At 56.2% G+C, this 26,536-nt stretch overlaps 10 protein-coding genes across 10 annotated transcripts; 5 read left to right on the top strand and 5 right to left on the bottom strand.

Annotated features, from left to right (window-relative positions):
* Window positions 1-372: 372 nt before the first annotated feature.
* On the top strand, window positions 373-2,240 carry KRP23_14190 (1,3-beta-glucanosyltransferase gas4; the record flags this gene model as incomplete). Its single annotated transcript, XM_067884983.1, has 6 exons — window positions 373-767; window positions 844-1,191; window positions 1,263-1,455; window positions 1,522-1,621; window positions 1,687-1,923; window positions 1,990-2,240. 6 exons carry the CDS (start codon window positions 373-375, stop codon window positions 2,238-2,240), a joined length of 1,524 nt encoding a protein of 507 aa, XP_067737744.1.
* A 462-nt stretch (window positions 2,241-2,702) lies between these two features.
* Window positions 2,703-7,295, top strand: KRP23_14189 (Histone-lysine N-methyltransferase, H3 lysine-36 specific; the record flags this gene model as incomplete). The annotated part of the gene is made up of 1 exon (XM_067884982.1): window positions 2,703-7,295. The coding sequence occupies one exon, from the start codon at window positions 2,703-2,705 to the stop codon at window positions 7,293-7,295; it is 4,593 nt and encodes a 1,530-aa protein (XP_067737743.1).
* A 168-nt stretch (window positions 7,296-7,463) lies between these two features.
* On the bottom strand, window positions 7,464-8,817 carry KRP23_14188 (tRNA-dihydrouridine(16/17) synthase [NAD(P)(+)]-like; the record flags this gene model as incomplete). The annotated part of the gene is made up of 3 exons (XM_067884981.1): window positions 7,464-8,345; window positions 8,412-8,570; window positions 8,722-8,817. The coding sequence occupies 3 exons, from the start codon at window positions 8,815-8,817 to the stop codon at window positions 7,464-7,466; spliced, it is 1,137 nt and encodes a 378-aa protein (XP_067737742.1).
* Window positions 8,818-9,053: 236 nt separating this feature from the next.
* KRP23_14187 (uncharacterized protein) lies at window positions 9,054-13,752 on the top strand (the record flags this gene model as incomplete). Its single annotated transcript, XM_067884979.1, has 6 exons — window positions 9,054-12,313; window positions 12,383-12,474; window positions 12,628-13,043; window positions 13,140-13,269; window positions 13,364-13,589; window positions 13,656-13,752. The coding sequence occupies 6 exons, from the start codon at window positions 9,054-9,056 to the stop codon at window positions 13,750-13,752; spliced, it is 4,221 nt and encodes a 1,406-aa protein (XP_067737741.1).
* An 879-nt stretch (window positions 13,753-14,631) lies between these two features.
* On the top strand, window positions 14,632-15,927 carry KRP23_14186 (MA3 DOMAIN-CONTAINING TRANSLATION REGULATORY FACTOR 1; the record flags this gene model as incomplete). The annotated part of the gene is made up of 2 exons (XM_067884978.1): window positions 14,632-14,650; window positions 14,723-15,927. 2 exons carry the CDS (start codon window positions 14,632-14,634, stop codon window positions 15,925-15,927), a joined length of 1,224 nt encoding a protein of 407 aa, XP_067737740.1.
* A 246-nt stretch (window positions 15,928-16,173) lies between these two features.
* Window positions 16,174-16,860, bottom strand: KRP23_14185 (uncharacterized protein; the record flags this gene model as incomplete). The annotated part of the gene is made up of 1 exon (XM_067884977.1): window positions 16,174-16,860. The coding sequence occupies one exon, from the start codon at window positions 16,858-16,860 to the stop codon at window positions 16,174-16,176; it is 687 nt and encodes a 228-aa protein (XP_067737739.1).
* A 185-nt stretch (window positions 16,861-17,045) lies between these two features.
* KRP23_14184 (uncharacterized protein) lies at window positions 17,046-18,181 on the top strand (the record flags this gene model as incomplete). The annotated part of the gene is made up of 3 exons (XM_067884976.1): window positions 17,046-17,150; window positions 17,226-17,342; window positions 17,414-18,181. 3 exons carry the CDS (start codon window positions 17,046-17,048, stop codon window positions 18,179-18,181), a joined length of 990 nt encoding a protein of 329 aa, XP_067737738.1.
* An 87-nt stretch (window positions 18,182-18,268) lies between these two features.
* KRP23_14183 (1,3-beta-glucanosyltransferase gel2) lies at window positions 18,269-19,949 on the bottom strand (the record flags this gene model as incomplete). Its single annotated transcript, XM_067884975.1, has 4 exons — window positions 18,269-18,501; window positions 18,562-18,798; window positions 18,866-18,965; window positions 19,035-19,949. 4 exons carry the CDS (start codon window positions 19,947-19,949, stop codon window positions 18,269-18,271), a joined length of 1,485 nt encoding a protein of 494 aa, XP_067737737.1.
* Window positions 19,950-20,192: 243 nt separating this feature from the next.
* KRP23_14182 (5'-nucleotidase) lies at window positions 20,193-21,758 on the bottom strand (the record flags this gene model as incomplete). Its single annotated transcript, XM_067884974.1, has 1 exon — window positions 20,193-21,758. The coding sequence occupies one exon, from the start codon at window positions 21,756-21,758 to the stop codon at window positions 20,193-20,195; it is 1,566 nt and encodes a 521-aa protein (XP_067737736.1).
* Window positions 21,759-23,224: 1,466 nt separating this feature from the next.
* KRP23_14181 (Isocyanide synthase xanB) lies at window positions 23,225-25,078 on the bottom strand (the record flags this gene model as incomplete). The annotated part of the gene is made up of 1 exon (XM_067884973.1): window positions 23,225-25,078. One exon carries the CDS (start codon window positions 25,076-25,078, stop codon window positions 23,225-23,227), a length of 1,854 nt encoding a protein of 617 aa, XP_067737735.1.
* Between the last annotated feature and the right edge of the window lie 1,458 nt (window positions 25,079-26,536).

Here is a 26,536-nt window from a genome sequence, read left to right as displayed (position 1 = left end):
GCTTCTCAATGAAAGGAAGCCACCGAGTCAGTTGCAACGTACAGATAATCGCTCGAAGAAAGGTTTCAATCCGCAATGCTCGATCGCACGAACTTGGGTGGTTGAGGAATCGTTCGTTTCAACTTGGCGGTTGTGGTAATTTCCCGAGTCCTGGAATCCTTCCTACACATGAGATGAGGCCTTGTGGCAACGCTTCCAATTGAGAGTTCAAACGGGGTTGGCAACCCCAAAACGCAACGGCTAGCATGTACAAAATCGCAGAACGTTACGTGGGAGGGTTCCGCTGTGCTTTCACCAAGGTGTCCAGGAATCGATCAGGCCATTCCACAACTTCGCTGCCAACACACTCAGCTACGCGACTTAATCGACTCGATGACGTTCAGTCTCCGCATCCGTAGCCTCTGCGCCGCCGTAGTATTGTGCACCGCCATCATTGGATCGCGCCTCGTTTCGCCTGCTAATGCGTGGGTACCACCGATCATCACCAAAGGCAACAAGTTCTTCGACTCCGACACCGGACTCGAGTTCCGCATGAAGGGGATGGCCTACTACCCGAGACCCAACAGCGGTGAAATGGCCGACGTCAGCAACTACGACTGGGCTGCGGACGAGCATGAAGCCGTGTGGGAACCGCACCTGAAAGTGATGAAGGACCTGGGTGTGAACACGATTCGACTGTACTCGGTGGACCCGAGCGTATCGCACGACAAGTTCATGTGCGCGTGTTCGGAGGCGGGGATTTACGTCCTCGTCGGGATGGCTGCACCGTGAGTATTCTGCTTCTAAACTCTTTGTCTGCTATTGATCGATCATTCTAACACCAACGATGGCTTTCTTCTGCAGCTGCGAAAACTGCGCCATTCAGGATCTTGTGCCTCCGAGTTGCTACCCGGAAGAGTTGTTCACTCGAGGCCAAATGGTCTACAACGCGTTCGCTGTGTACGACAACACTCTCGGCTTTAGCGTGGGCAACGAGAACAACCTACAGGTGAAGAACGGCGCTGATGGAACCACGACGGCTCCGTGTGTGAAGGCCTTCCTGCGCGATATGCGGAGCTATGCTGCGAGTTGTTCTAGTGCCGTGCGCCAAGTTCCTCTTGGTTTGGACATCGCGGATATTCCTCCACGCTGGGAGTGGATTTCGTACTACGATTGCACCGTGAACGACGATGAGAACACGCGCGCCGAATGGTACGCACTAGTTTGGAAACCGAAGCCTGCTTTGCAACTAACCATGATCCATTCATTACTTGCGACCGTAGGATGGGGTTCAATCCGTACGTTGAGTGTGATCCGACAACGCACAAGAAATACTCCCAGTCCACTGGTTTACAGACGCTGATGGCCGAGTATGCCGACGTGGGATATGCTCGCCCGCTGATGTTTGGCGAGTTCGGCTGCAACAAGGGCGAGAACACGGTGGACGGCTACGAAAACCAGCGCACGTTCTACGACGTAAGCGACTCATAAACTGTTATAGAGTGCTGGACAGCGCTGACGTGTGTTTCTCCGTTGCTGCAGGCCAAGTGGATGAATGAGGAGAAGGAGATGACGGACGAGATTGTCGGTGGCAACGTGTTCGAGTTCACGACGGAGATAGCCAACCTCGTCGATAAGAGTGGTCAGTATACAGCGACAACCCTCGTCCAGGACGGTTCTAACCAACGTGTTGCTACCATTTTGCAGCCTTGATCAAGGCAGCCGACGCAGGCAAGTACGGCGTCGGCTACTTCCAGCCAGACGACTGCGACCACGACACGATCGCGTGCGAGTTTACGCCGTACCCGGAGTACGACAACCTCAAGGAGGCTTACACCACCACCGCCAACTCCACCGTCACGTACGACAGTTACTCCCCGACTCGCGACGCCATCCTGAAGTGCCCCGACACCATGTCGATCGACCTCCCGTCAACACCAAACGGTACGTTCCATGGCGTTGTCTACAGCAGTTGCAGCAACTGACCGTCCCCTCTTGGACTTATCATAGTGACCATCCTCGAGTGCACCGCCTTGCAGCCCGTGTGCAACGGATCCAGTGCCAACTCGTACGAACACACAGACTCGAGCACGTCGGTGGGCGACAAGCGGACGCCTTCCAATGAGCAAAGCAGCGCCTTGACCTCCTCGGGCAGTGGCGTCTCGAAAGCGAAGTCTGCGGCGTCCACGCCGGCAGCTTCAACTGCGGCAGTCGCTTTTTCAGTTGCGATTGCCGCACTCTCCACCCTACTCAGCATCTAGAGTCGCAGCAATTGATACGGTATCATACCTGCATGTACTAAGCTCAGCGCTATCAAATGAACGTAGAATGTCATCGCCCCCAACTGAGCGACGACCTCATGTTGTACTTCGTGCTGCTTTGGAACCGAAGACCAGCAGCGAGGGATCCCGACGAGTAGCATTCTTCTTCTGGGCACGCAGTATCGACCGTCGCAGCCACGCAGCCCTTTCGAATAGCGTCTTGTTACAACAAGAGTCTTGTACGAGCTATCCTAACGTTACCGACGATTCCCCATCCACTGGTACGGAGCACACCGATGTCGACGACCGATAATTGGTGAAGGTTTTTCTTTTGGCCATCGACGGTACTTGCGCCAACATTTGGCCATCAACGGTACAGTCCGCGTACATTTGCGCGCGCTCCTCACCGTCAAACCGCTCGGCTAAGAGTCTTCCGCACTCAAGCGCGACCATCACTCCTTCATGGCGAGCCGCTCGTCGTCCTCGTCGCAGTCCGGGAGCAGCCCGCGCTCCCCGGCGGCGCTCGAGTCCACGAGCTTCGACCAGCTGCAGGCGCTGCGCCACGTGCAGCTCATCGAGCGCAACGAATACCCGCTCAAGCACCTGGCGCAGGAGAAAGTGCGTCGCCGCGCGCGCCGCGAGGAAGACGATGACGAGGGCGCGCTGTGCTTCTGCTCGTTCCCAGACTCGGTGGAGCGCGACGCGGCCGAGCGCAACGGGGAAGACGTGCGACGATGCGACGACGTGTCGTGCCTCAACTTCGCCACGTACGTCGAGTGTGCCCCGTCGTGTCCTGCAGGACATTTCTGCCGTAACCAGCGACTGCAGCACCCCGAGCGATATCCGCTTCTGGAGCCGTTTAAGACAGACTTTAAGGGCTACGGAGTCCGCACGAGACAGCACATCCCCCTGCTAAGCATCGTGGGGGAATATGTGGGCGAGATCATCGACCAGAAAGAGCTGGCGAGACGCCTCAAGAGCGTCCCGAGACACGAACTCAACTTCTACTACTTGCTGCTGGCCCCCGGGGTGTACATTGATGCACGCAATAAAGGCAGCTTCACGCGGTTCGTAAACCACAGCTGCGAACCCAATTGCAAGACGGAGAAGTGGACGGTGAAGGGCGAGACGAGGATCGCAGTGATTGCATTGCAGGACATTGACGTGGGCGAGGAACTGACGTTTGATTATCAGTGGAAGGCGCTGGGCTCGAGGCAGATTAAGTGTTTTTGTGGAGCTCCAAGCTGCAAGGGAGTTATTGGCACGGCAAATGATACGCTGCAGAATGCAGAGGCCCAAGCAGGCTACTTCCGTGACCCAGAGAAACAGGAAACGGGAAATGCGCTGGTGGGACGGCGTGTACGCGTCTTCCTCTCACCGGACGACAAGGCAGAATACTATGTACAGCTGATTAAGGCGTACGACGAGGAACTGGATCGGTATGAGGTAGAGGATCTGCTGGAGCCTGCAGGTTACGAGACGGATGAAAATGGCACAGAGGAGGAGCAGGAACTAGGCGAAAAACAGTATGTGCAACTGACGGAAAACGGGTGGCAGCTGTACTGCCCTCCGGGAGACAAAGAGGGCGAGAGAGTGTTCGCCATACCAAAAAAGCGCAACTTACCTACCTCGTCTGGGATATCAAGTGCTGCTGGAAGCAGAGAGCCATCGCCGAAGCGTGCTGGAGAAATAGCGTCACTGTCTCCCGTTGGCATTCCGTCGCCTGCGGCTGCGGCAATGCAAGCGTCGGCTACATTGGAAAGCAGCTTCAGTACTGCGAAGCGGAATCAGATGGGCGAGCTACTTGATCGCGATGGCCAAGTCATATCTAAAAAACTACTGGTGAAGTTTCTGCCGAAGGAGTACAACGCTCATACCCTACGCAGTTTGTTCGTGAGTAGAAAGCATCCAAACACACTGGTGGATGTGGACGTCTTCAATTTCTTGGATGGTACGGGCTGGGCACTTGTGGAATTGGAAAGCACCGAGCTGGCGTCCTCATTTCGCCGCACTTTGGACCGCCGCAACTTGCTCGATAAAATGTTGCGGGTGTACCAGGCGGGTTACAAAGAGCTAGAAAACTTCCGTCACCAAAAAGGGAAAGTGCAGATGATGCGCCAGCAGGGAATGACCGACAGGAGCAATACATCGCCGTCAGAAGAGAAGGAAAATGTGCAAGTGGTGGAAAGAAAAGACCCTTATTGCTTCGGGCGAAAGCTGAATTGGCTTGTTTCCGAAGAAGAACTAAAGAATTTGTCAGTTCAGCAAGTTCTTTCGGCGTCTTTAGAAGAGACTTTGCGGGTGAAGTACGTGAAGAGTATTTTTCACATCGCAAAAGGATTGCGTTTGGACCGAGAGGATGCAACCAGTGCAATCATCGCGCTGAATAGGTTCTTCACATTTCATGCAATGCCCATGGAAGTCGACTTATACGCTGCGACGATGCTGCGCTTGTTCCTTAAGGCTCACGCTCGCAAAGTACCATGGACAGCCTTTGTAAAGGAAGTGTATAAGGCCAAGCACGGCTCCTCAGCTGCTGAACGCCTCACTGCTGCCTCTCCTGAACTGGGCGTTCTGAAGCGTCACCTCGTCAAGGCTGAGGGTGAGTTACTGGAAGGGCTGCATTACGATGTAACAGGTGAAGACCCGTACGCGTTGCTGGACTTCCTCACAACACGCAAAAGCCCAAAGAAGCTGATAGGACTCTTTCAAAACGGCCCAGTGGGTCCATTTCTCTCTTCCCTGCCCCCGCCAGAGGTGCAAAAGGAGGCAAAGCATTTGGTAGCGGAGGCCCTTCCATTACCTATTTGGACGCGCACCCCTGTGGAGTGCGTGGTGCTCAGTGTGGTGTATGTGAGTGCTGCTGTGACTGAGGTACTGAGTGCTAGCTCAGCCGCGCCCATTGTAAACATCCCTGACTTCTTGCCAAAGCTGGACATGCAAGCGAATGCTGCCGAAGCGCGCATGCTGTTGGAGTGCTCCTTATCAATCTGTACTCGCTTGAAAGAACGGTGGATACGCTTGGAAAAGCAGTCAAAGGCAGCCCAGCAGCAGAAGCAACCGAAAGATTCGGACGCGAGTGAGTTCGACTTGGAACAGTTTGCTGTCTCTCGCGACAAGAAGGACGTGGAGATCTGTGAAAGAATAGCTCGTCAGCTGAAGCTTTGGATTAATCTGCCTCTTACTTCCAGCGCGGCAACTGCTCCATCTGTCTTGAGCTCTTCCTCGACAATATCTGCCGCGACATCGTTCCCGATCGGAACGGGAAACTGTGCGCCGGTGACGTCGTCTCAGAGCGGGGACGGGACCTTCATCACCTTCAAGGCGATGGGAGCTTCAGTACCCGTGCCCAGCTCTTCTGCCAGTCCGAATAGTGAAACCGAGGAAGTCATTTCAGCGTTATCCATCTTCCCCAAGAAAACTGCAGTTGGTGCCGATGCCGGTGATATTCGCTTGCATACGGACGAGATTACAAAAGTCGAGTCTATTCGGAAACGAGCGTTCTTGGGGGTTATCTCAAACGAAGTGAATCTCGACTTCGCCGGTCAGCCTGTGTATCTGCAGTCGTGGCCTTACCTTGAACAGGAGGTGTTTTTCACGGAAGAAAGGGGTATTAACGAGGCTTGTTTACGTGAGCTCTCTGCGGCAACCACTCTCTCGTCGCTGTTGCCTGACCGCTTTATGAAGCTACGTGGGATTATTTTCCCTGCAGACAAGGATCGTCAAGCAAAGAAGTCGGCAGCTACCGCTAATGGGTCGTCGGCGAACGCTGATGAGCTAGACTTGCTTGCAGCAACCATCGACGATGATGGTAACCCGCTACCTGAAGGCATGGACCGCCTGACCCGACAGAAGCACTACTTGGCGTTTGAGCAGCCGCTGCACATGTTCTCTGGCATTTTTGAGGCTCATGTATCACTCACGCCGGAGCTGCGCAAGAAATCGATTTTCGATATGCTGCAAAGTCTCTCCGCCGTCCATGACCTAGGTTACGTGCATCGCTTCGTTGCACCCTCGCACCTCTTGGTTTTTAAGAACGGCGTAAAGCTGGGTGGCTTCCATGCAATGCGCAAGATCGCCAATATTAAGCCTAAGGACCGAGAAGGGTCTTCTGTTGCCGCCTACGAAATGAGCGACAGTGAACGGAAAGAGCACTGCTATGGTGCGTGGCTGTACGTAACGGCGCCTGAAGTGCTGCTGGGCGAGACCAAGTACATGTGGCGTGCGGATGTGTGGTCAGCTGGCTGTGTTGCGCTTGCTGTTCTGCTCGAGAAGGTGCCGTTCCTCCAAGGACAGGACCTCAAGGTTCAGCTGGATTTGATCTATCGGCTCTGCGGCACACCGAGCTCGTCGTGGGAAGGTGCGCATAAGCTCCCGCTGTACAACACGTTCCGGCCTAAGCACGAGTACAAGATGCGTCTTCGCAAAACTCTGCTGGAACAACGCTCAAAGTTCCCAGACTTCCCCGAGGACGCCGTTGAGGTGCTAGAGGCAATGCTTCAGTTGGATCCTGCAAGGCGCAGCACGGTTAAAAAGCTCCTCGAGATGCGGTATTTCGACAGCGTTCGCAGTAGCGAGCAGACGTTCGACTTCAGCGGGCTCCCGTCGACGTTTCCAGTTCAGAAAAAGAAGCTTGTCCAGCACTTGCTCAAGTCAAAGGCCAAGAAGCAGAGAAGTAGTAGGTCGTCACACCACCACTCTTCGCACAGACACAGCAGCAGTGAGTACCATCGTCACAAGCGATCGACGTCCTCGACACACGAAGGTTCACCCTCTGGTGAGGACAAAGCCAGCCACCACGACCGGCACAAATCCCGAAGTGACAAACGAAAGTCAAGATCGCTATCCACTTCACGCCGAGAGGTTAACCCTGCCGATGCTGCTGGCTCTACGGAAGATGTGGAGATGCAAGACGTCAGTGAGCACGTCCCACTGCCGGCGAGTTTCACAGCTTCTGCTGGGTCTTCACCCATGCTTGACGCCAATGACAGTTTGCCCCCGCGTGAAAAGCGTGTGAAGCTCGGCTGGGGCATGGGGCTGAACTCGGCATCGTAATTGAGGGAAGCTTCAGCATTAGAGCACTGCGTTAGAACTTCTTCAACATGATGACGCGAAAAGCCGTAGACAACCATCGAGTGCCACGCGCAAAGGATCAATAGACTCTATTTGCAAGCATGCTGCCTTGATGATGCGTGGCCAGAGGCTAGTTCGAGGCCATGGAACTTACGCGAACAGATTGCCGAAGCCCGTGTCGAGACACTTTTCGTACGAGTCGCGGCGTCGAAGCTTCTCTTGGCCCTGTCGGTGGCGGCGATACCAGCTCGTCTCAGCTGCATACGCCACCTTCTTCACCTCTGGTCCTGCACTTTCGTCTTCCGCTTCCTTGAGCCGCGCAGCAAGTTCGTCAACGATGCCCACCATCGCCTCTTGAGACTTGGCGGCCGCAAGGGCATCACGCAGGTCCGAGTGCACACGCAAGTCCTGGAACAGGATCTTGAAGAGGTGCGCACGGACGATTTTGTCGCTCGCGGGCGGGTACAGCGTAGCACACTCAAGGTACTGTCTGGCAAGCGCTAGGAACGAGGTATCCTCGCCAGGTGTGTTGTTGGTGTCTGCAAACAGCGCCGGGTTTTCTAACAGGCCCTCGGAGCTCATAACGCCGTCACAGCCCGTCGCCTCCAGGCAACGGACAATATCCTCATGTGTCTCAAGTCCTCCGTTCGCAATGACGGGGATCGTCAACCGCTCCTTAATGCGTCGAATGATGTCCCAGTTCACCTCCCGCACCGCCGTCTTGTTCATCTCCTTGGTGCGGCCATGAACCGTCAGCATATCGCACCCAGCCTCCTGCAGCATGTCGGCAAATTCCAGCGTTTCGTTGTCGTCCGGAAACACCCGAATCTTGACCGTCACAGGGATGTTGAGTCCAGCGCTCAGTGTCTCCACAATGGTTTTGACCGTATCCTTGTCGTGCATAAGGAAGGAGCCATAGTGACCCTTTCGGGCAATGCCCTGCGGACAGCCCAGATTCAGGTCCACAGCGTCGCAGTGGCCTTCCACCATCTTGGCGGCCGTCAGCACCGTCTTCGGGTCATTGCCACAGAACTGTCAACAGCACAAACACACACGTCAATTACCAGAGTAGATAAATTCCTACCGAAGCCGACGGACCTGCACGACGAGCGGTCGGTCGTGGATGTGGCGCTCGAACATCTTCTCGCGGTACTCGGCGCTCTCGGTGAACAGGCGGCTGTGCAGCATGGGCGTGTAGCACAAGTCAGCACCCTGCTTGCGGCACAGCATGCGGAAGGCCAGCTCGGACTGGTCCACCTACAGCATAAAACAGCATAGAAGCGTACTCGTTCCGTCAGTTTGGTTGTCAATCGGTTGATGGTCCTCAAGTGGCCATTGGGATAGCGTCACGCAGCGGATTCCACCCATCCCAGAGCAAGCCGACAGAGAATCCGTCGTAGCAACTCACCATGGGTGCCACGATGCGCTGCGGCGAGCCGATGGCGCGGAAGAAGTCGTAGCCGCGCAGCTTCACCATACTCGAGTCGTGCTGCTCTTCCGCCATTAAAGAAATGCCGCACGATTGGCCGAAAACACGCCAACTTCCCATTTTCACCCAATGGCACACCAAGTTCCGTTGCTCTCACAAACACCAAGGCATTTCACAATCCGCATCAAAAAACAGGAGAGGCAACGGCCCGATCTCGGAGTGCGACCTTCACTCCGCATTCCATTCCCCATCCGCGCACGTACCGCTCCGACCGCGTTGAAGCCGGCGCCTGTGCAGCGGAAGACCGCGCCATGGGCGACAGCGCCTTGTGGGAGAGCGAGCTGCTGCGTGCGCGCCAGTGGCTCGCGGCCCAGCGCAGGGACAAGCAGCAGGAGAACGAACGGATTTTCCAGCGCGTGAAGGCGCACATCACGTACACGGACCACCAGATGTCACTGCAGAGCGAGGCGACGGCCAGCGACGATGACGACGACATGGCGTTGGACTTCCTGGGCGACGTGGACGCAGCCGACATGAACGCGCTGCTGCAGGCCGAGGCAGCGAAGGCGGCGGCCTCCGTACCGGCCGTGGAGACTGTAACACCCGTGGTGAGCAGCATGCCGAGTGCTGGGGACCTGCTGCAGCCGTTGGAGATGCCCACGAACTTGGCGTCGCCCAAGTTGAAGAGCAAACCGGTGCCAATGTCGCAGTTGGATCCAAAGATTGTAAGCAGTACGAGGTCGACGACGACGAGTGCTAGTGCGACCTTGGGAGACGATGCGGCCGTTCAGGAGCTGATGCAGGTTCTGCAGGTGGATGTGCCGCATCACTCGGATAGTGAAGAGACCAAGACGGAGGAGAGCACGCCGCCACATTTACTCAAGAACTTTGGAGGAAATGCAAATGCGACGAGTAATGGGGCATCGTTTGGACAAAGTGGGGCTGGTGGAAAAGCGGAACAGTCCAAGTATATGCACCAAGTGTCGTCAAAGAGCCCGCACAAAAAGAAGATGGCCACGCCGGCTACGACCAAGCCAAATGACGATGTTGCTGCGGAAATGCAGAGTTGGGTGTCAGGCTACCGTGATCCAGACGTGGTTCGACGCAAGGAAAATATGGCTAGACGAAAACGGAAGCACCCCCATCGATTCGGAGTAAGCTCGGAGGAGGAACAGCGCCAGGTTCTAATGAAGGTTAAGCAGATCACGCATGACAACAACAGTGAAAGTGACAGCGAAAATGACTTCAGCAGTGACTACTCGCCCGCAGAGGATGACGAGGTTCCGGAGCCAGAAGAGCCTGAGGTGGTTGATCTTCTCAGCGACGACTATTTGGATAGCGATGAGGACAAACGGCCCGTACAACAGAAAAGGAAGCGGCTCCGCCAGGCTAAAAGTACGCAAAAGAAGAAGAAATCCCGGTCACGCAAGCCAGTCGTCACACGGAAAGTGGCCCAGCGAGATTCGACCAGTACTCAGTCACACAAGGTCGAAGATGTTCAGCCTTCGGTCGTTGCTGCAGCAATCGAAGCTGATCACAAGCTTGTTGCGAACAACAGAGCGTCGATGGATGAATCGGACGATGTCTCAACTAGCAATTCAAACCAACCGATCGAGCTTTTATCTAGTGGGGATGAAGCAGGGGAGGGTGACAATGACAGCATTCCTGAACCGGTTGAGCACATGCCGAGGAGCAGAATTGACAGTGGTGGGAGTAGTGGTCAGTCAGCCGAGTCTGATGCAATCAACGGGTCAACTATCTTGCGATCGAAGGATCCTAAAAGGTTTCAGCGTTCACAAATTCAAGAAGGCGGTTCCAACAAGCATCTGCAAAAGCCGGCTCCTCGTGTAGCTGAATTCCACACGCTTTTAAAACCCAGTGGCAGTGCAGAAAACGAGGTTGGAGCCCCTTCTGAACTAAGTACTAGCGAAAGTGTTGCTGGTGCACGAACGCGGCAGAGCGAGTCGAATGGTGTTCTGGTAGACAATCAGAATACACTCCAGCAGCAACCTGTAGATGCTAACGCGGACGATTCTGACCTGTCGGACACTGGGACGGTTGATTTGGAGGGAGAAGACTTGTCGATTGAAAATGATGACCATTCCCACGATGCAGAGAACACTCCGACTGGTGAGGCTGCTGGTAGTGGAACTGGCAAGGATGCAGGAGCGAATCCAGGCGATAATCCAAATTTATTAGACAATAATACGAACGCCGAGGCGCAGCAAAGTGGAGAATTGGACGAAGATGTGTCGGAGGCTGAAACGGAAATACTGGAGGATGATGAGCCGGATACGGACGACCTCGGACTCGAATACAGTGATGACAGCGACCCCGAAAGCAACCCTGGAGGTGACAAGAAGCATGCTGCAGGCGGTAACGAAAGTGCAGCACGTGATAAGAACGACGCCACTGCCGACAATAAGAGCTCTGCTTCATCTACTGGGAATACAGGAGCTGGTGGGCATGGTAACAGTGGAAAAACACCGAATGGTGAAAGAGAAGGTAAAACAGTCGATTCTTCGACGGCAGGAGTGCAGCAATTCTTTGATTTTGCGCCGCTTAAATTGAAGCCCAAGGCCAAGTCCACGACAACTACTGCCCCAAAGCCGTTGCCAATGCACAACTACGCTGAAACTCACCTGAAAAAAGGGAGCAACGATACAGGTAAAGTTCCAGTCGAGTCCAAGAACGTCTCTGCAGCACCGACGACGAAGTCATCAGGTGGATCCAACGGACTTCGTCCGAGCAAAAAGCCAATCGCAACATCGAGTGTTCTTAAAGGCAAATATGTGCACACGAGACGAAGTACTAAAATGCTGGATCGTATCCCGGGAGCCAAGGAACAATCGAAAGGTCGATACACAATGGTGCCGACACAAAAAACCAGCAACGACGATGATGATGATTTTGACGATATGCCATTGCTGATGCAGGCGATAAAACAGAAAGAGCCTGGCAGTGCAAGTAACGCCAGGTATCTTTCGTATGCCGGGGCAAAGAAAACGGAGGATGCCCCTACTTACGTAGCTGAGACGCCCCGTATTGTTCCGAAGTCTCGTTTCGGTGGCGGAGGGGTCAACTTGATCCCTCCGGCATCACAAGTTTCTCCTGCCACGCCAAACGGTCAGCATTCTCAAGTGAATGACAAAAATGCCCCTCGAGGTGGGTACAGGCGAGAGCCTCAAATAAGTATTTATGCTGCGCTGGACATCGATGGACAAGAAAATGCTAGCGATATTCGCGAAGGGACCAGCTACAAACGTCCCAGTCGCTTTAAGAAAATGCAGGCGGAAGCAGCGCGAAATGGCACCCCGATGGTTAAAAGTCGGATGCAGGATACGGATTGGGACAAGGTTCCAATTCCAAAGAAAAAGAAGAAGCAAGTGCCGCAGGTCGAAAAACTTGCTCAGGATGCGCTGCCAAAAGCTTCGAACGTGGGGGGCCATGGATCTAGGAACGCTATGGGGAAGACTCAAAACAAGCGTCGCAAGAAGACCTCTGGGCCATCCAATAAAAATGCTGGACCTAGTTACTATGGTCCTAACACCTCACAGTCGGGCGCAGATAAGTATGAGTCACAATCGCGTGGACGTCGTGGCTTGGAAAGCAACCACTCCTGGCGCGATGATGATCGTAGACGGAAGCGATCCCTGTCACCACCCGCTCGAGATCGAGATCGAGATCGCCACAAAAGAGATGGGCGATTCCGTGATCATCGCAGGCCTAGAGGTTCGTCCCGGTCTAAGTCTCGTTCGCGATCTCGCTCTCGGAGCCCCCGAGGTCGAGATTATGTCAGCAGTCGCTACTACCGTCGCTCGCGCTCGAGATCGTGCTCCAGAGAGAGGTCGACTGAGCGTGATTATCGCCGTACTGAAGGATCAGCCGCAACCCGTGATAGAGGTACCAAGGCTGGCCGCCAACCACTTTCTCCAAATGGTTGCGAGCCCAGCAGTAAGAAGGATACTAGCACGACAAGTGATGCGCCCGAGCTGGGTGAAGTTTTCCTGAACGGTCGAGTTGGAGATGTTGACAGGTCCACCAAGAAGCAGAAAATCTCTCAGTACACCGAAGCACCAACTATACCAGGTGCCTTGTCCACGTTTGACGACGATGATGACAACGTGTTCATCTCGGATTCGGACAACGACGGGAACAAAGAAGTCGAAGATATTCGCTTTAACCTAGAGAGTGTGTTGGTGGATGAAGCACTGATGTCGAGGCAAGTGTATGTGACGGGACTAAATCCTTCGGTGTGCGCCGAGCATATTGAAGAGGATTTTGCGCGCTTTGGTGTTGCGGTGAGTGTGTGTCTGCGCATCCTAACCATGTAACGTGTCCGATAGGTTTTGGCTGTTGGTCTAACTTCTGTCGTGGCTGCATTTTTCTCTCAAAAGGTTGAGCGAGACACTGGATTTCCAGCTATTGACATTTTTCCGTGCCAGCGCAACCATCTTGGGCGTGGTGACGCATGTGTGACGTTTGAAACCGAGGAGGGCGCCTTAGAAGCAGTGGAAGAACTCAATTGTGAGCGGCAGCGGACACGATCCTTTTGCTTTTTCTGTTCGAGTGACTTGCAGGGAATTAATCGAAATGTCGCTGTTTGCTTGTCCTGTACCAGCAAAAAACGTCAAGAACTCGATGATTCACGTACGACGAATGGATGTCCATACGCAGCGTATCCTCACAGTGCAGTTTCAGATGATACGGGATACATGGAAGTGCAACGGATCGCAGTGCCGTGCCGACGTGAGCGTGTGGAATGCCAAGTGCGATATGTGCGGGCGGAAGCGTGTGTATGCGCCGAGCAACATTAAAATCGGAGCTGAGTCGTGGCTGTGCTCGCTGTATGTCGTAGTAGTCTAGTGACTATCTACTATTAGTAACTAACGTTTCCGTGATTGCATGTGCAGTTGTTTCACAGCAAACGATTCGTTCGCCACAAGTTGCCACGGCTGCAAGGAGTCATTGCCCGAAGTGGACCGATCGACATTCTATTCGTCGCTTTAGCGTAAAGCACACGCGGACTATTCATTGAGCTGAGGCGAAACAAACGAGTCAACGTAAGCGGGGAGAGGGGCGAGGACAGCTAGAATGTAGCGTCTTGTGCGTGTTTGGTGTGCTTGTGTGCGTGAGTGAGAGTGGTGCGCTTTTGACGTGAGGTCGGTGACTACCATACGAACAGCAAACGAGAATATTGCTGGCAGAGCGGGGTCTTACCAGAGCCAGATAACCTTCCGTCCAACCGACCGGCTTTTGAATGACAACGACAGCGGCCTGCAAACAACTTCTCAAATCAGCGAAAGCAAAAACATTGTGTAGCACCCGACGACAGGGTTTGCTTCAGTTGGCCCCCCATTCGGGCTTGCTCACATTGGCGGCGTGAAAGCTTACTATTGTAGTGTATCAAAAGTCTTGCAGCAAGACTCTTGCTACATGCGGATATCGGCCAGGCGGCAGATCTGCCAGAAAAGGAAACTCCACACGTCAACTGTCGTTAATAACGACTCGTTACATGTCAAGGCGACAACTTGCGCAGCTTAAACATACTCGCACCAAATCTCAGGCCCATCTCGGGTCCTGAGGGGATCGTTGCTGTTGCCACCACTACTTTTCGCATCACGATGCACATGCAAGCGTGAGCACTTCAGCCGCAGGCAACCTGCACGTCACTCTTTCGAGAATAGTAACTATTGAAGTAAACCTCGACATACAAAAACCAAGCCCGCTTATTTATAGCTCGAGGGGGTTTGTTCAGTATCTTAGCACCCGCTCAAGAAGCAAGCAGCAGCAAGCCTTTAGGAAGGACAGCAGAGCAGTCCGACGCCAGCTAACTCCCTGTCGTCGCCTCCTCTCCCTCGCCCTCCCCCGTCCCCGCAGTTCTCCACCATGTCCGCCGCTCCCGAAGGTAGACACCGTCATCCCTAATTTACCGCGCAACGTTTTATCTAACCGTCATAAACTATTGTCACGCACCCAGAGCCCGTGACCACCATGGAGGAAGCTATGGAGCAGGCAACCTCGACCGCGACCCCCGCGGCCTCGACCGGCGGCTCCGGCGGTGGCGACAAGCCACTGGCGCCCCGCAAGGAGCGCAGCAAGTCGCGCGACGCCGGCAAGCGCATGGGCGGCGGCCAGAAGGCGTCCTGGCAGGTGACGGAGATCCCGAGCGCTGTGCCATCCGACGAGCACGACCCGAACTACGACAGCGAAGCGGATGAGGATGTGGTGCTCGTGTCCACCGTTGCCGGGTCCCCCAAGAAGACGACGACGACGCTCGAGCCGGACGAGCTGGCGGCCAAGGAGCTGGCGCTCAACCCGCCGCCCGAGACGAAGAAGCGCATCATCGAGATCCTGGACGAGTATTTCACGAGCGGAGACGCCGACGAGGTGCTGAGCTCGCTCAACGACCTGGACGAGCCCGAGTTCCACTACGAAGTGGTCAAGCGCGCCATCACCATGGCCATGGACAAGAACGACAAGGAGCGCGAGCTAGCGTCGCGTCTGCTCTCGGCGCTGTATCTGGACGGACTCACGGCCGGACAGGTGCTCATGGGCTTCCGTCGCGTGCTGCTGCTAGCTGGCGACTTGCAGATTGACATCCCCACGGCCAAGAACATGCTGGCCATCTTCTGTGCCCGTGCCGTGGTGGACGAGATCCTGGCGCCCAGCTTCCTGGAGGACCCGTTCATCACGCGATACGCGCCGGAGATCGCGGCGGAGGCCATCAAGAAGCTGAGCATCAACCACGCGACGGCGCGAATGGAGAAGGCCTGGGGACCTGGCGACGGCCGCCCCGTCGAGGAGCTGAAGGTGGCCATCGACCAGCTTACCAAGGAGTACCTGTTGTCGCGCGACCTCGAGGAGGCTGCGCGTTGTGTTCGCGAGCTGAACGTGCCGCACTTCCACCACGAGGTGGTCAAGCGCGGCATCACGAACTCGCTGGACGAAGGTGGCGAGGCCAACAGTGCGGCCATGGCGTCGCTGCTGGCCTACCTGGTCTCGCACGAGGTGGTGTCCACGGGCCAGCTGATTAAGGGCTTTGAGCGCGTTAAATTCGTACTGCACGATGTCGCTCTGGACATCCCGAACGCGGCCGCGTTGTTCCAGGACATCGTGGCGCGTGGCATTAGCGACGGCATCCTCCCCAAGGACTTCGACGCCAGCGCGGTCAAGAAGCAGTAAGTAGGCGGAGGTGCCCACGGATGTGGCGATGAAAGCCATGGAAGTGCAGCCAGTAACGGCGTGGAGAAGAGTCCGACGGCGCTCGCAGGACCCGTCAGAAGTACGTCCGTGTCCTCGCTGTCGGTACGACTAATCTTGGCGCGCATAATACACGACTCTTGTTTTCTTTCGTGTGGTGTTGGCAATGGGCGCTGCTAGCGGTGGCAAATACATGTAGAGTAAATTATGCTAGAATACTAGACTGCTTTACGAGCAGCAGGGGTCGGCCGACTCCGGCACTTTGGCGGTGTCCTTGCTGAACACGAAGAAGCTGGCCATGAAGCCCAGCACGATGCTGGTGATCAGCGTCAAGTCGTACGTCATGACCACGAGCATGAGCAGATACGCGAGCAGGATCCGCACGCCGCGCATGAGTGCGTCGCCCAGGTGGGTCCAGTTGTCCACCTTCACGGATGCGGGCATCGGTCTCTCGGGCAACGAGGCGGTTGGCGTTGGGTGCGCGCGCTCTGCCACCGACAGCGTCGCGGCCTTGGCGTCCATCGTCTGCAGCAGCTCGGGCCGCTCTGGATGCACCGCCGACTCCTCAGCTTGGGCGTGACTGCAGGCGGCCTTGCTCTTGCTGCAAGGAGAGGAGCGGCTATCGCCCAGCTCCGGATCGTAGAACGTCGAGCTGTTGAGTGTCAGTGCGAGTCGGCGCTTGGCGAACGCCTTGGAGCGCTGCAGCTGGCAGCCGTTGGCCGTCGTCAAGTACTGGGACATCCCGGCCAACAGGAACACCACGAGGCAGGCAAACGCCGCGCGAGAGACGCTTGTGAGCCCCCAGCTCTCGATCCACAGCATAGAGCAGTCGGCCGTCGGTTCACGGCCCGCCCACTTGAACCCGGCCGTGCCCATGAGTGAGCCCGGCCCCATGCAGAATCCGCCGTGCTCCATCGTTAGCGCAGCACGAAGGGAAGTGATCGAGCCAGATTGAGATGCTAACGTTGTGATTATGTGCGACACACTATTTTTTGCCAATTATTGACTGGGTACATGCGGCAAGTCAATAATTGTCACTTCCGCACAGCTCCAAGTTCTTGCCAAAGAGCAACGTGGTCTCCGCTTCCAGGCTGCCCGCCATGGTCAAAACAGCCCGCCGTTTCTCGTCGTTCCTGCTGCTCATGGCATTCGCCTGCTGCAGCTCCCTCCTGAGCGTCGGCGCCATGAACATGGACGACATGCCGGTATAATACGTCGTTGCATTCCGCCAGTCGTCCCGTACCCAGCACCTCATTTTCTGTCTCTTGCTATTGCTGCAGGACGACCCCGTGAGTGGCACAATGGTCATGAGTCAGGCCTACAACTTCCATCTCAAGAACGGGCAGAAGCTGCGCTTCGCCAGCCAGGAGACGCTCGACGCCTTCCTCCAGAACCCGGTACGACCTACTGTCCATCCTTCATTCTCTCTGGGGTCGTAAGAGCAGCCTCTAACTGCTGTGCAATACAGACACTCGCATTGAAAGGCGTGGCTTCATCTCCAGCAACGCACGACCATCGCCACGAGGACGACGAGAGCGTCCTGTGCCCCGTGTGCGGTATGGAGTCGTCCGTCTCCAGCGGACCGGAAGTGCTGATGACGCACGGCGAGCAATCCGTTCACACGTGCAGCATGACGCACGCGCGCGAGGTGTACGAGCAGATCCTGTCGTTCCAAGCGGCCGAAGAGACGGCGGCCAAGGCGGAGCACGGATACTGCGCTGGACCGGGGACCACCATGCTCAATGGCTTCTCCTTCAGTGGCAACTCGACGCCGTGCATTCTGCTATGGTTCCCTGGCTGGGTGCTGGATTCGCGCGTGCGCTACATCTTCGGCGGTGTCCTCGTGGCGCTGGCGGCCGTTTTCAACGAGTTTCTGCTGCAGTTGCGCCGCGTGCTGCGCAAGGAGAGCAGCGTCAAGCGTCTGCTGAACAGCAACGCGCCTCGTGCGAGCGAGAGCGCACAGCTGCTGCGATCCACAGCGCAGAGCATGCCGCTGGCTGATTCGTGTGGACCGGCGTGGTTCCGCACGCTGTCGCCGGAGGCTCAACATGGCGTGCACAGTTTGCTGCACGGCGTGACGCTTTTCATCGCCTACATGCTCATGCTGGTGTCGATGACGTACGACTTGACGCTGCTTCTGTGGGTGGTTGTTGGCTACGTGGCGGGCCACTACGTCTTCGGCGAGCGCCGTGAGGCCCCTGTTAGCAGCGGGGACATGGAGTCCAATTTTCCCTAGACAGCCGAGTCTGCAACACCCTCATGGCCACTTCCTTCATCGTTAACAAATAATATTGCGTGAAGCACTTTACTACGACGACGACTATCAGTGCAGCGCCAGGAACGCAGCAAGAGCAAGTAGTAAAGCCTGCATGGACGAGCTCATTGTGGGACGAGCACAGGCGCTGTCCTTGTCCTTGGCAGACGTCGAAGATCCGCTTCCTGACGACGTCGATGATGTTTTGCCATCGTTGAGATCAGCCAGCGTGTCCGAGTCAAAGTCGTTAGACTTCTTGCCGTTGCACACAGGCTGCGCCACTGAACACGACAGGGTTTCGACTGCAACACACAGAAAGGTTAGTTACCAGCCAGCTACACACTGCGGTGAAGTGTACATACCGTCGGGCGTGTCAGGTAGATCCATCGAGAGAGCGGACGGACACTTGAGCGCAGAAGTCCGCGTGGGGGTGAACGAATCCATCTCGACGGTCGAGTTCTTGGTGGTTGCGTAGGCTGCCTTGAGGTTGTCGTACTCGGGGTAGGCCGTGAACTCGCACGTGGTGTTTTCGTTGTCACAATCGTCCGGCTGGAAGTAGCCTACACCGTACTTGCCTTTGTCCGCCTTCTTCGTCAGCTCTGCGCAGCAGCAACAACAACGTCAGGAATCAAGCACACGAAAGAATCCAAGCAGCAACGAACGCACCCTTCTCCCCCTCGAGGTTGGCGATCTCGGTCGAGAACTCAAATACGTTGCCACCCACGATCTCGTCCGTCATTTCCTCCTCTTCGTTCATCCATTTGGCCTGCCAGGCAGCAACAAGTAAACAACATCAGCAAGTGCAGCAATCAAGCTCGGAGACGTAAGTACCCACATCGTAGAATGTGCGCTGGCTTTCGTAGCCGTCCATGGTGTTGTCTCCCGTATTGCAGCCGAACTCGCCGAACATGATGGGGCGAGGATACGCCGCGTCCTTGTAGTCCTTCATGAGCGTGACCAGCCCCTTCGACTGTGAGTACTCCGTGTGTGTGGTGGGGTCGCACTCGACGTAGGGGTTGAATCCCATCCACTGCGCTCGCTCGCTTGCATCCCCGCTGCTGCTTGAACTGCCGTTGCTGGAAGTGCAGTCGAAGTACTCGAGCCACTGCGCTCTCGGAGGAATATCCGCCATCTCGACGCCAATAGGCACTTCTCTCAAGCTTCCGACGCAGCCGTCAGCATAGTCCCGAATGTCGCGGATCATGGCCTTGATGCAGGGCATGACAGCTTCGCCCGTGTCTCCGTCCACCGAAATGAGGTTGGGCTCGTTGGCCACACTGAAGAAGAGCGTGTTGTCGTAGACAGCGAAGGCGTTGTAGACCATTTGCATCCGCGTGAACATGTCGTCCGGATAACATTTCGGGGCTGCCACGTCGGCTACGGAGCAGCCTACGCACGGCGCGGCCATGCCAATGGACACGTAGATTCCAGCGTCGGAGCAGGCGCACATGAAGTCGTCGTGCGACTTGCTCGGGTCCACCGAGTAGAGGCGGATCGTGTTGACCCCCAGGTCCATCATCACCTCCAGGTGGGGCTTCCACACGTCTTCGTGCTCGTCGGCGGCCCAGTCGTAGTTGGTCACGTCCGCGAGCTCGCCACTGTTGGGTCTCGGGTAGTAGGCCATGCCCTTGATACGGAACTCCAAGCCCGTCTCCGAGTCGAAGAGCTTGTTGCCTTTCGCCACGATGGGGGGCAACCACGCTGCCGAGCAGGGCAGGAACGCCAGAACGGGGAGGAGAAGGCCACGCATCTTCGTGATGCAAATCCAGGAATGACACAGGAAGATCGCAATCGAGACTTTGACATGGCTACAAAAAATCAGGATTCCTGACTTTGAAATGGGTACAACTCAGTTTTGGTGTTCGTACGAGCAAAGCTGGACAAGTGTGGATGAACAATTTCAACGCTGCTTATATTTTGGCTGCAGCGATGTGTATGGTGCAGATCTACAGGTGTATTTGAGGCTGCGGATCGCCTTCATTCTATGAGCAGCTTAGAACGAGGCGGACGAGCGCAGCTCGTTCGGGAGGCACACTGTGCCGTTGCTCTGCTTGCTGACGTAGGCTTCGAGCGCCGAGTCCACGCGCTCGGCCTCGGCCTCGCTGACCTTCACGGTGGCGTTGACGCCGTCGATGACAGCGAACTCGCTCGTGTACAGGTAGTTGCTAAGCGCCATGACGAACTCGTCCGTGTCCTTCATGTCGCCCGAGTGGGTCGGGTGGTTCAGCCACGACAGGCTCGTGACGCTGCCCGCACCCTCGCCCGTGCACGTGTACGTGTAGTTGAAGCCCGACGGGTGCACGTAGAAGCCGTTCTGTTGAATGACGTTGGCACCGCAGTTCCCAACCATCTCTCGGTTCAGGAACAGCTTGAGCGACGCCCCGTTGGTCTGGATGGTCATCAGCGTGTTGCCGAACGGAGACCACGACAGCACCTCGCCCAGCGACAGGTTGCCAGCCGCCACGACCTTGTCTCCACGAATGCCGCCGCCGTTCATGACGGCAATGTCGGCCGAGCCGTCGCCGTAGTACTGCCGGCCGGCGTCGGCGAACAGGTGACCGATCTTGCAGTCCTCCGCGCGCACCACGCTCTGCGTGAGGTCCAGGTCCTCGCACAGGTTGCCGATGATCTGCTCCTCGAGCACGTCCATCTGCGCCTGGTACGTGGCAATGATGGCGTCCAGGGTGTTGTCGGTGGGCATGCTCTCGACGATGGGGATGGCCTGGTGGCTCATGAGAGCCTTGCGGTCGTTGTCCGCGTCGGCGCCGTAGTACTCGACGTGCGACATCCAGACCGAGCGGAAGTCGAAGTCCGCCTTAACGTACGGCGTGCCGTAGTTGGTCTGCAACATCGACGTGTGGTCGTGGCCGCCGATGATAAAGTCAATACCCGCCACCTCCTTCGAGAGCCTGTTGTCGTCGGCCAGGTCCTGGTGGGTCAGGGCGATGATGAAGTCGACGTTCTGCGCCTGCAGAGCGGCCACCTGCTCGCGAGCGGCCGCAAGGGGGTCCTCCCAGTACAGTCCCTTGCTGGTGTCCTGCATGTCGTACATGACGCCGAAAATTCCGATCGAGATGTGGCCGTTGGTGGGGTCCGTCAGGTTCTTGATGGCGTGGGGCACGGTGCCACGCAGCAGCTTGCGGTTCTCGATCTCGTAGCAGTTGGCGTTGAGCCACGGGAAGTTGGAGGCCAGCGTGACGTTCATGAAGTTTTCGAGGCCGAAGTCGAATTCGTGGTTGCCCAGCGACGCGAAGTCCAGACCGATGGCGTTATGCGCCTTGACCATGTGCTGGCCGTTGAACTGCGTGGACCAAAGCGATGGTGATACGGTGTCGCCTGCAAACAGTACGAGGCTGTTGGGGTTGGTTTCGCGCATGGCCTTGGCCATGGGGACCACACGCGAGGGGCCGCCGAGCTTGAGGCCTTCGACGGTGTCCTGCAGCATCTCGTAGACGTCATTGTACGACAGAATGTCGAAGTTGGCGGTCAGATTGCGCGCTTGGACTCCGCTCGCGGAGATGGCGCCAAGAGCGAAGGCTAGAGACCCCCAGACTTGCATTGTTCTGGTGGTGGGGTGACTGTACAGACGAGCTGTGGGGGCGGTCGCGAATCACGAAATGCCGTTTTGCGGATAGAGTCTATGGGGTGTCTATCATAGACAACCCTCCGCTGTCTGAGCCGGTGGAGAGGCAGACATACGGTGCATCCTGAAGGAGTGCACCACGGGAGGCTAGGCGACTGCAGCATATTGACGCAGAAACGTCAGGAATATTTGTGGACCGCAATATTAACACATCACGAGAACTTGCTAGTCGGATAGTCGGTCCAACACAAACAGACACTCGAAAGACGAAAGCCTCAGTGCACCCCGATTCTCGACGGTGCAGTTTGTGGCTCAGCGAGCATGACCCGCTTCCATCGGCGCTCTCGCTGGTGGCGAATGCATTCCACATTGGACGCGATGCAGCTTCCGAGTGTGCAGCAGCGCAGTGTCTTCGAATGGAAGTCGGTATTCTGCCGACGCAAACTGTGTACGTACCACAGGTACTTCTACGATACAGGCAAACATGGATTATCCAGTTAAACGAAAGAACCCGTCGTCGACAACGCCGAGGTGTTCATATTCGTCGTCGGTCGCGGGGTGCAAGGCGGTGCGAGTGGCTTTTTCCAAGCGACCGCATGGCGCTTACAAGAGTCGTCGTGGCTGCCCTCTGAGCATGGCGCAACCGATGCGGGTCTCGGCCCTATGAAGCGGACCTCTCCTCCAGTGCTTTCAGAGCCGAGGATGAGGTGGGCCAGCAACGCAGCGTCTTTCATGAATGTTCATGGATGTGGTTGGGACCGTTTAGCGCACGTTCAAACGCAGTGGAAAAGACTGGAACGGATCCCAACTCAGGCTCCCCGACAAGTTGTGTCGGCGACAACACGACCATTTACCTTGACGTTTACCTCGAACTTCGAGTCGAAGTATGTACAGGATGCACGTGATACGACTGAGATCAGATGCTCAAGCTGTGAGCCCGTGGCGTCCAAGAATTAGCGCTCGACGCGCGCAGAGTCAGCATTCGAGTGGCCTCCTTCCGCATCTCCATGTCAGACCTCTTCCTTGTGGGGCAATCCTTACGTGGTTTCGCAAGCAGCCGCGTTCGCATTCAACTTGTGTGATTGCAGGCGATTAGCTTGCTGCGGCGTGGAATGTGACGTAGCGGTGACGTCTAGGCCGAGGCCAAAATGCTCTTTAGCTGGCCTTGAACTCAGCAAGTGCCTTGAGAGGATTACACGTTTTACTGTTCGTGTTACACGGGCTTTAGTCAGTACTAGTAGTAGTATCATATTAGCATGGTAGCACCACATATATCCGCCTGCAGGGTGGTCTTGGCGGTGCAGGAGGAGGTCTTACGTGCCAATCAGTAGCTAGGTTTTGCTATACACAAACAAAACAGGTTTGCAAACAGTTCCTGGCATCACAAATTATACGAGGAGTATTAATCTCATGAACAAACGCAAAACCCAAAGGCAACACTCCTAGTTAAAGTGGATGCGGCGCATGTGGCGGCCACCCATGCCCAGCTTTGAGCGTGCGTGGAGCTGTGAAATGTTGTCCGCAATCACGAACTCGCCCTTCACCCACTGGTGCCAGTAACAGAACTCGTCCGCATACAGCCGCTGCTGCAGTGTCTCTCGGACGAATTCGGCGTCCTCATCCTTCTGGTTGGACGCCGGGTCGTAGCCCACCGACGTCACGTAGGTCGGGTGCATCTTGGTCTTCTCGGGCCCCCACGGCTCGTGGTACCGCAGCGCCAGCTCGCCCGTCATGGGGTGGGCCACCACCACGGGAGACGTGTGCACGCGGTCCTGGTACCCGAAAAGCGAGGTGCGGTACACGAGCGAGATCTTCTTGAGGCGCTCCACGGTCTCGTCGGGCAGCGACGACAGCAGGCGGCGCGTGTCCGTGATGAGCGTGTTGCAGTGCTTGGGGTCGTCCTCAGGCGGGGCTGACTCCACGCAGTGGAAGAACATGAACACGGGCGCGTCGCCCAGCTCCGTGGACTCGGGGGTCTTCTTCTTGAACATGCCGTCGTAGTGGAACGACAAGGCCTCGAGCGTTTGTGCGGGCAGCGCCGTGTCGCGCTCCGTCTTGATGTCGAAGATGTTGCCGGCGGCGAACGTCCCCTTGGGCCACTGCAACACGTCCCCCCAGCGCTCGGCGGCCGTCTCGAAGTCGTCGTCCTGCTTGAAGCCGCGCAGCGTCACCACGCCGTACTTGAGCACAAGGCCGCGCATGGCCTCTCGCGGCACGTCCATGACGGACGGCGCCGGGAACCCCTCCATGGCGCGCGCGACGATGAACATGTGCGTGCGGACGAGCTCTACGTGGATCGAGGCCCAGTGCGCCATTTCCTCGGGTGTGCATGCGGGTCGCTCGACGTATCCCCATTTGCGGCCGTGTTTGTAGACCAGGTCGTACGTGCTCGTGTCCACGTCCTTCAGATCCATGGCGTGCACCGTGCCGTCGATGTCCTCGCAGATGACGGAGTGCCACGGCGTGCGGGGCGTGTCCATCTGCTTGGATGGCAGCAAGTGGATGCCGAATTTGGGACCGGCGTTGTTGTAGCAGTGGATCGAGACGCGCACCGCGTGGGCGTACTCCTCCGCCACGAGCGACGAGAAACCCACGTTGCGCAGCATCATCTTACGCGCGACGTCGTCACAGCCCTTGCGCATCTCGGCCTCCGACATGCCCTCCCAGCGATCGGCCATGTCGCGCTCCATGAACTGCGAGAACGAGCGGAAGTTGTTGCCGATGTCCGACTCGCTCGCGATGCGTGCGTCCATGTCCATCTGGTTGATGCCGAAGCGCTCCAGCACCTCCTGCACCGGGTTGTCTGTCTTGGTGTAGTTCTCGAGCCCATCGAACTGGATGTGTGTATGACCCGCCTCCTTCACGAGCTCCTTCAGACCGTTCTTGTACGCGCGGATGTTCTCCAGGGGCGCACCCACGAGGTCGCCAAACACGCGGCCGTCGCTGAAGATGGTTACGTTGCAGCCGACGGGGTACACTTCCTCGATGGAGGTGCAAAACTTCTCTAGGCGTGCGAGCGCCAGCTCTTCGGCACGGTCGGGCAGCGGACCCAGCACCTTGCCGCCGTGGTTCGGCGTCTTGGTTGGGAACCCGGGCAGCACGATCGTGATGGGCTCCTTGTGGTCAACGAAGCGCCCGACGGTCGCCTCCAGGAAGCGCCTTCCCTTCGACTCGAACACGTCCGTCGGTGCGTCGAAGTGGCTCTGCAGGTCGGCGAACTTGTCCAGGAAGTGCGCCGCAACGGCATCCTTGTTCAAACAGGCGTGTGAAGATTGAGCGGTAGCGTTGGGGGCCATGGAGGATTGGGTGGGCCGAATGTCTTGGAGTTCGGAGCGGTAAATTGACGAATGAGGGGTGCTGACCCAGCATTGTGCCAACACCCAGATAAACCCATGGATAGCCGCCTCGGATCCTCGAATTGCTCTCTTCACGAGGGAGCTGATCTTCCCACAACCGTGCTGGTGATTACGGGCTACTAGTATCTTCACTCCGCCGACCGTCGATAACACTCACGCCACGTCAGCTATGGCCCGCCAGTGTTTAGTGTACGCGTATCATCTCCAGATATTTTATCCTCGTCCAGCCAAAACCAAGCGAAAGTGTGATGATCTGATGCGCCCAGTCCAACCGCTGGTGCTTGTCCCCTGAGTGCGCTACAACAGGCAAAAAGCGTGACTTGGTCTGTTTTGTCTATATTCACGATACCGTGAACGATAACGTCGCGATGACTGCATATGCACCGTGCATCACGACCAGAGCCTTGTCAAGTCTCTGGATCATGTTCAACCCTAATAAGTGGACTCCACTCCCTCGGATTGGCATCACCATTCCCGTACATGTATTTAGTATTTTAGTATTAAAAAGTTTCTCTACTAATTGATGATTAATGCTTACTGGAACGGCGGCTACCGAAAATTGTCAACGTGCGAGGTCGCAAGATCTTGCAAGAGTAGGTCTTGTTATTTCGGAGGTTGGGAATTCCGCCAAGCCGCCGGGGCAATGCCCCGAGGGCAATCTCCTGCTCTCTGCTGCAACACGTCGCTTTCGGTGAGACTCGTGCCAGAAATGATGGCGGAGAGCTTGCCTTCGCCAAGCAAAAAAATGCACTTTCGTTTGAGCGGTGGTGCAGCGCAGAGCAGGAGAGCGTGATGCAAATCGTCAAAGGTCCATTCTCAGGGTGATTCGTCTGCCGTAAAATCTTATCGAAAGGCACCTCTTGCAGCACCAGGGATGCCCGCGCCATAGGAAAAGTCATATAAATTACAGTCACAATATTCGTAATTTATATTAGCACGAAATTTATGTAATGTAAACGTAATTCGCTTTGACACGAGGGTGGCCTACTCGAGGCGTGCGTTACTGCCCGTGCGCTCGAGGAATGAGGTGCCGAGGAATGGCCAAGCTCGTGGTGTAACGAATTGACTGGTGGTAATTTATTCGGGGCGGCTTTTGACGTGACGTGATAGATGACCAAAATAGAGCGATCTGATAAGTTGATGTTTTTTAGGACCGTCGTCTGCACAGGGTGCCTTTCGATGAGGGTTTTACGGTATCTTGGAGACGACATGTGCATTACCGCTGCACGATGCGTGATGACAATCTTTAAAAAGCCTTCCCGCACTGGGCTCTCCGAGCTGTCGGCACATGTATAGTGTGCTTCGAGGCCATGTTTGCGGATCTTACTACATGTAACACACTATCGCACTGCAAGTGATGTTTGCAACCGTGATAGTTTGATTGTTCTTCCTACACCG

The sequence above is a fragment of the Phytophthora ramorum genome, assembly GCF_020800215.1.
Source record: "Phytophthora ramorum isolate Pr-102 chromosome Unknown Phyram_PR-102_s0020, whole genome shotgun sequence".
Lineage (NCBI taxonomy): Eukaryota > Oomycota > Peronosporomycetes > Peronosporales > Peronosporaceae > Phytophthora > Phytophthora ramorum.
The sequence above is the reverse complement of the archived record's forward strand: the minus strand, read 5'-3'. Positions and strand labels throughout refer to the sequence as shown.